This window comes from Diadema setosum, chromosome 15, assembly GCF_964275005.1.
Source record: "Diadema setosum chromosome 15, eeDiaSeto1, whole genome shotgun sequence".
Classification (NCBI taxonomy): Eukaryota; Metazoa; Echinodermata; class Echinoidea; order Diadematoida; family Diadematidae; genus Diadema; species Diadema setosum.
This window is the reverse complement of record NC_092699.1, coordinates 14,073,878-14,081,652: the sequence shown is the minus strand read 5'-3', so window position 1 is coordinate 14,081,652 and position 7,775 is coordinate 14,073,878. Positions and strand designations below refer to the sequence as shown.

The following is a 7,775-nucleotide window of genomic DNA, read 5'->3' as shown; positions in this document are numbered from 1 at the left end:
CAACTGTATATATGTACGAATAATACATAGTGATATGTTAATGTATGTGTAATATGTATATTATTGATATACACATGTACTTATCTGTATGTTATTTATATTCATATCTTGTACATAAGTATAGTACTGTGTTTGTTTCCGAGTGTTTGAATGTTAAACGAATGTAGGTGTATATTTCTCTTGGGTTGGTTCGCAATTATAAATCGCCGTCAATTAAAAAAAAAAAAATAGTTGCAAGTAAAACAATAATCCATGATGCTTTACACATGATAAATTGGATAGCCTCAATCAGCGAATAACAGCCTCACTCAGCCAATAGCCATCTTGACACCGCTGTGATTCAGGATGGTCCAGTTTGATACATTATAAAATATAAAGAACAAAAGATATTTAACAAGCAAATAAGCAAACGAATTTATAGAGGATTCACACACACACACAAAAACAAACAAACAAACACACACACACATCAAGCTGTACACCATATACTCATATACGTGTATCATAAATAATAATAAAATTTTCATTCCATTTCAACTCTGCATCAACTGTGATACCTGAATATTTCACTGATTAACTTGATCAAGTTTTCTTGTGTTCACATTAAAATCTACAATATTGTATCTATTCGATTGCAATGACCATACAAGCTGTTTTATCACAATGCAAACTTTATCTGTTATTACGGGGCCAAGAAAGATTCGTTTTATTTTTTTTTTGTAACGCTGTGTACGTGAGCTGTCTATGGATTGGGGTCAGAAAAATACAACACTGTGTAGTCAACAGCATTCAAGTAAATATCACAAACGTCAACTTTCTTTCACCAAATCATTTAATAAGTAGATTCCAAATAGTGATGAATCCAGAATGAAACACCAAATGAGATAACATGCTCTTCTCGTGGATATTCGTTGTGTCACAATGCTTCGATTTCTTGAATGTTCCCTAAAATCACTTTAGGTGCTTACTTATACCAACACGTATACTCCGCAACTTTTCAAACGGAATGTTATAATTAGCCGTGTCAAATGCTCTTCGGAGATCTACAAACGCTTCACCAATGTTCTGTCTGTCCATTGTATTTACATAATTGGGCAGATCACCTGTGCCGTTAACCAGGGACGTAAGCATAGAGTGTTGTTGTCTTAATCCACACTCTTCTGTTGGTGATCATGGTAATGTACCTCCGCATTTTACGTAATCAGTATTAAAAATAATAACTGCCCACACCTGGCCTATATAATTATGTACAACACGTTACAGTAGTTTAGAAACAACAGGCAACACCGATGTCGTTATTGCATCTATCATGTCTATCACCCTTTTTAACAACATAAATGATTTTGCTACTTTCCATTGAAAACGTCTTTTTTTTTTCTCTCCAGAAATTGGCCTTTTGATCAAATACGTGAGATTTGGTCTGATATCTACCGACAAATTGCCAAGCAAGGGGAACAATCAAATACGCTGGTTTCAGGCAACCTTTGATACAGTAACTACCTAAGGATGTCTATAAAACTATCAATGGTTTGAAAGATTTAACTATAAGTTGAGCGAAGTAGGACAACCTAGCTCCCAAGGTTGAGTAGGTACAATTTTTCAATAATAATCAGTTTGCGTGCTTCTTCTATATTAGCTCTTGTATGGCTTTCCTGATAGATTTCTCATTAAAATGTTGTAGGTACAGGTGCTAAGGGAATCGGTCGATCTTTTGACCACGCCCACGACACGTCTCCAACTTCATGACGAACGGACGGTGACTTTCCTTTCTCCTTGGGCGTCCGACGCGTCCGGCCGACGCGATCGCGGCGCATGATATAGGTCTTAAAGTGACGCTTCGGGTCGAATTTGACGTCGACACTCCCATTGCCGTTCTTTGCATGGGTCCAACACGTTGGCAGCTGCTATCAATATCTTGTAAGGTGAAAGTCAACGTCAAGCTTTTCCTTCGCTAAATGGAGCATGGTTTCTTCTCTGTTTTCTCCTTCATTTGCCGGATGTTGCACACAATCGTACAAAGAATTTCTGTCTATGTTATTGACAACGATTAGTTTTTCAATAATGTCTACCATAATAATGATAATAACAACTGTAACAATAATAATAATGTGCTACACTGTGGGAGAAAAAAAGCCTTGCAACTGGAAGAAAATTCTACATTGTGAATGTTATTGTCCTGTCAAGGATCTGCACTGGAGTTGTGCCGAAACAGCTCGAGAGCAATGTATTAAAATTTTGCAATCCGAGACTGTTCAGCGACAAACAAAAAATAATGACAATAATAACAATAATAATAATAGTAATAAACCTGCGACAGAGGGCATCCATGTAACTTCTCCGCGGCACTGAGCATTGGTACTAAGGGGGAGATTCTGGAAGATTTACATCCTTAAAAAACAACAATCCTCTGCACATGGTCATACAGCTCTTAAAGATTTTGTTTACCTCTGGGAGCAGTGATTTTAAAAATGTTCAAGATATCACTTTTGATGCATATGTGTAGGTCAGTTGTATTACAAAATGTCATGCCATTTTGAACTTTTTGCAATAAGGCCAATATAAAGAGATAATATTGTTTTTCTCATTAAACCAGAACTGTATACTGTTTAGTCTGGAAACATTTTTATTATAACTATTGATTACATTTTGTATACTAAACAATGCTTAACATTAATTAAACTGATTCAATTATTACATTGCTTGTTTCTCACCTAAACTCACATTTTAGAACTAGCTTGAAGCACTAAAGGTGTTTTTTTTTCATCTGCAAATGGTAAATTATGCCTTTAACTTAAAGCCATTCTCCAAGCTTACAGATAAAGCCTCCAACAATCCAGTTATCACCCACGCCAGAAAGGTCACATTGCAAATCGTCCCACTTATAGTCAAAATGAGAGCAAAAATTAGCACAGTGCTGCACACCACCTTGGTTGTTCGGTTCGTTTGGGTACCAGAAGGTGTAATTGACCTCCGAACCATCACTCCAGACAAAAGAACCCTCAGTTGTTTTATCATTCAGGCCAATCCAGGCCAGTTGATTGCCGGAGGCCTGGGGATTTAGAATTGGAAAAAAAGAAAATAGATAAAGAAAAGAACAGAAATGAAATAAAAGGCATATCACATATTGCATTTTTTCGTTGTTGTTGTGAGATTAGACAATTTTTTTTTTTTGCATATCATTTTTCTGGTTTTGTTTTTGTTTTAGAAAGGAAACACCATTTGCTACCCTGCACCACACACACAAAAAAAAAAAAAAATCGCCAGACATGAATTTTCAATCAAGACCGCATTCTGAAAGAGCAGACTTTAAGCTTTAAAATGAGGTATAACTAAAATCAAATGGACTCTCCTAACCTATCTAAATATTGGAAAGAAAGCACAAATTCAGGAAAAGTGTGAACCGAGAAAAGAGGCTCTGACGTACAGTGCTTTAATATTCAAGCAATCTTTCCAAACCGTGCTGGCTGTGCGATGAATGGGACAAAAAAAAACAGGAAGTACACCACCCAAGTAACAGCAGTGAGGGGATTATCAGATTACACTGAAATTGACCATGAATCATTAACACATTCCGTCCATAATCAATGCCAAACCTCAAAGCAGTAGCACTGTCCTTTCAAAAGTTATTAGAGTTGAAAGTGAAGAGTGTGTTCAAGGTTTTTCAGAAATGAAAAAGGGACTCTAAAGACACACCTAATCACACTATTCTACCAAAAATGTTCGAGATAAACTGCTAAAAAACACATTTTCCCGCCAGTCTTATGACCCCAAATTTTAGTGTTATGTAAAAGAAGAGTTGCTCTTTCAAAAAGTATGAAAAGTCAAAATCGGTTAGGTTGACTCATTTCACTTATTTTCAGTCCTCACGCAAAATCAGTGTGTGCGACTTTTTGTTCGTTTTGTGATGCACGGTCACATTTAAGGGAAGAAATATATATATATATATTCATATATAAATGGCGAAAATTTTGAGCAAAGAAAATGGGTTTTCATCGGGATTCGAACCCGAGACCTCCGGATTACTAGACCGGTGCTCTACCGACTGAGCTATTGAAAGCCCTAGATCGGTGTTCGTCCCAAACCCTTAATTCTCTTTGCTCGTTTGGTCAGAAGCTATAGTGTGTGCATGTGTGCCACATATATATATATATATATATATATATATATATATATATACGCGAACACTTGTTGTATTCCCTTTCTATATATTTCTATATCTTTTTTCCGACATGTGTAAATGTTCAAAACATTCAACCTGAAACAGAAACACACAACAAATGCCAGTCTTAAATTCGAGATTTAAAGAAAACTGAATAATATTTAATGAAGACGTAGTATAAGTGGCATTGTTCACAAAATTGATATTTTTTATGTCGGTGTGTAGGCAGAGCTTGTTTTATTTCAATTTCCTTCGATGCTATAAATTCCTCTTGTTAAATGTTCAATGGTCGTATGTTCTTATAGACTTTAAAAATGCTTTCCTTATTGTAAGTATGTGTGTGTTTGTGTATATATGTGTGTGTGTGTGTTTAACCAGTTTCCATACTAAATTCTGAAATGCGCATAGACTTAACAGATCACTATAGGTATCTCCCGTACGGAACGGAATAATTTGAATGACTGTTCAATCCAAATCGTTACGCTGAATAGTTGACGAATAAGATTAAGTGGCATAGATTGACATTAACTATTTGTGCATTTATTTGTTTCCTTTTTTTTCTTGGTTGAGGTCAAAATATATCAAGTGGAAATTGTGGTGAATGGTTATCCTTATATAAACATGGATAATCAAAAGAAAACATATTTAAATTAATCTGGCTAAAATCTGAAAGGAATCAAACTGTCATCAAACTGACATGATTATTTTTTATTTTGTTTCTCATTTAGATGCGCATCTGTTTACAACTTATTTAGAAGGTCATTGTAGTTGACATCTCATTACTGTTTTCAAAACTGAAACTTTCTTCATTTTGCATAATTCTATTGATTTGACACCCCCTTATTCAATTTTCATCATATTTTCCCACCAAAGTAACTAATGAGATAATTCTTGTTGCAGTTTTACATACCCGTTTGTTTCGTATGGAGTCGAAAAGAGTGATGAGGAAATCCATCTCCTCCTGGGAGTGAATGGACACAAGGTGACCTAGCTGACCGGTGGTGGCGCCCTCGTCCCAGCATGGCTTCGTAAATGACTGGCATTGTCTTTCGGCCTCCTCCCACGTCACTCTTGCTGCTGAAAAGTACCTATTATCAACAGAGTAAAGCACCTTTTCATATCAACAGGAGTACAGTTCAGGTAACAACATCACTACCCAAATTAATTGATTAACACTTTCTGTGAATCAAATGTGAACAAATTTCGCACGCATACCTAACATTGCCTATTATGGACAAGACATATATTATGGCACGCAGCGGGTTCATAAAACTTTTCATTGCGTTTCCTAGAGTGGAGAAAGGCTCGCTAAATAGCTTTAGTAAGTCTGGACTATTTAACTGAAATAAAGAAAAATCGAAAAAAAAATGGTTTTGGAAAAAAAAAGTCCATATTAAAGCATGAAACTGCAATGAAGAAAAGACTTCCAACGGCGTTGCAATTATTAATCTAATATCATTCTGACAAAGACATACGGCTTGAAAGAAAGAAAACTAGATTATGTAAGGGCTGCATAATTTCTCATTCAGTAACCAATATTATTTGAACATCAAATATTCGAGCATGTGAGCAAGTGAGGAAGAAGAGGGGGGGGGGGCATCTCCCCTACAAGATGGAACTATCTAACTCGATGATCTGGTGCACACTTTGTTGAAATATGGGAAGTTTTAATTGACAAAATACACATATATAAAAATTCTGGGAAAATGTGAGTGGGTAAACCATGGTATCTGTCAACTATTTTCACCATGTAAAATCAATGGAGGTGGGCATAAGCGCTCACTTTCTGTAAAGTTACGTTTTCAAAAGAAACGGTACTGAGTAGAGTAAATATAAAACAAAAGACAACTCTTTTATTCAGAGTTGTAACATTTTAGTAGGATGTGTTCATTAACCATTGAAGTAGAAAAATCTCATTCTAATGCAATATACGGCAACAAAAATAACATAGGTAATGTCAAGTAAATAATCAAACATTGGGTTGACTAAAATTTCCCACGATTATTGGTACCTGTAGCACATGCCGTGGAAAGCAGTCCAGAGCGGAGGGCAGCCGCACGCCCCTGCATTGGAGCCCGGGAGCTTCGTCATAAACAAGCCGACAGTGACGACGAAGCAAAGCAGAAACCCTTCTCGAGACATGACTGCAGGCATATGCACTCAGATGTGTCTCTCAAACATGTGTCTCTTAATCAACAAGAGTTATGCTCCTTGTTATTCTTCTTCTCGAATGGCGAAATGTGCCTAGTTAGCAGGACTGAGGTTGTAGATGCATCTTATGTGAATCAGAGAGATGTTTGCTCAGATGGCTCACGCGCTACCGATCGCGTTGAACCAGCCTCACCGTCCATTAATAAATTGTGCAAAAGCAATGACTGGTTGAACAATAAACTTCCGAAAGACTGCCAGTGGTAGAAATGAGTCCTGACTCTCACAGCCTATGCAACGTCATTGGTCAACTTCCTTTCAGCAATATTTATATATGGTTGGGTTGCTCCCAATTCATGATTAATGATGGTTGTGTTGCCTTCTGTAGGAGTGCCGTCAATTATGAATTTTGATTGGCTAACTGCTTACCTGATTGTTTTTTTTTTTCGATATGAATATTGATGAACATCAAGATCTTTGTTGTTTGAAGTTGTGCGAGAAAGAAGTTTAATAAAGAGAAATATGAAGGCATAGAAGTAGAAGAAGAGAGACAACGAAATCATATATGACTTATGACGACAGATTCATAGAAGATTAAAACATTCTGACCTATTCAGAGTAAAATAATGTCGTTCTTATCGAAGTCTTTTCTACCCTCATTATCACCATTTTTTATTCTTTGCCGCCTGGTCTGTTTCTACCTAGGTGCCAGCCTTCCAGTAAGTGTTGTATTATTTGTTTTCCACTTGAGTATCGCCCATCTTCTCACACAAACTTTTATATACCACTTATTTACACCGCCAAAGTTGGCCGAGTGTTGCGTGTTTTAAAAAAGCGGATCATTCAGCTTAGAAACCCATCCACGTTCTGCCATATCACTCTCAATTTGTGAAGGGTAATCAAGTCCACGAGACCTTCTTCCACCGGCAAAGTGTCAACAACACATGCTTTTTATCATTCATTTTCAGATTTGTGGTACCTTTTTACGTTGTTACGTGCTATAAAATTTACAACCTTTTCAGAGTACACTGCCTGATCTTTTCAAAAGAACATGTACCCTAATTTATACATGTTGTAAAGATCTTCACTTTTTACCCCTTTTCGGAGAATTATTTCTAAGGTTATTTCCCCATATGGTCGATACCTGCTATAGCGATAAAGCGTTAGTTTGCTTGTTACAATCACATATGATTTCATCTTAAAAAAAATAAAAAAAAAATCAGTGAGGTTATGGTGTTAACCTCGACATTTGAGCTGTTTTCAATTCAAGGAAGGATGTTGATATGTATCTGGTTTCCTTTTTTCTTCGTTCCAGCCACAACACCCTCGTAAACAGGAGGGAAAAAAGGACCTGAGATGTTTCAACACTTTCAAAACAGGAAATTCGACCGTAGCATGTATCACATTAAACTCTGTTTCCTCAAACATGCTGGTGTAAAAAAAAAAAAAAAAAAAAAAAAAAATCCCA

General features: G+C 36.4%; 1 protein-coding gene and 1 non-coding gene across 2 annotated transcripts; both read right to left on the bottom strand.

Moving 5' to 3' along the window:
- Window positions 1–827: 827 nt before the first annotated feature.
- LOC140238866 (echinoidin-like) lies at window positions 828–6,550 on the bottom strand. The gene is made up of 3 exons (XM_072318763.1): window positions 6,171–6,550; window positions 5,070–5,247; window positions 828–3,049 (listed from the first exon to the last, which is right to left on the bottom strand). Exons 1-3 carry the CDS (start codon window positions 6,311–6,313, stop codon window positions 2,792–2,794), a joined length of 579 nt encoding a protein of 192 aa, XP_072174864.1. The 5' UTR covers window positions 6,314–6,550; the 3' UTR covers window positions 828–2,791.
- Window positions 3,985–4,058, bottom strand: Trnat-agu (transfer RNA threonine (anticodon AGU)). Its single transcript has one exon. It is a non-coding gene; the product is annotated as a tRNA-Thr (tRNA).
- Window positions 6,551–7,775: the final 1,225 nt, after the last annotated feature.

What these genes read in the sequence shown, in the direction of transcription:
- LOC140238866 (XM_072318763.1), bottom strand. Translation starts at nt 6,313, where the DNA reads ATGCCTGCAGTCATGTCTCGAGAAGGGTTTCTGCTTTGCTTCGTCGTC. An exon ending in TTCCACGGCATGTGCTACAG is followed by an intron (nt 5,248 to 6,170) that starts GTACCAATAATC and finishes TGTTGATAATAG; the next exon opens with GTACTTTTCAGCAGCAAGAG. An exon ending in ACTCCATACGAAACAAACGG is followed by an intron (nt 3,050 to 5,069) that starts GTATGTAAAACT and finishes CTAAATCCCCAG; the next exon opens with GCCTCCGGCAATCAACTGGC.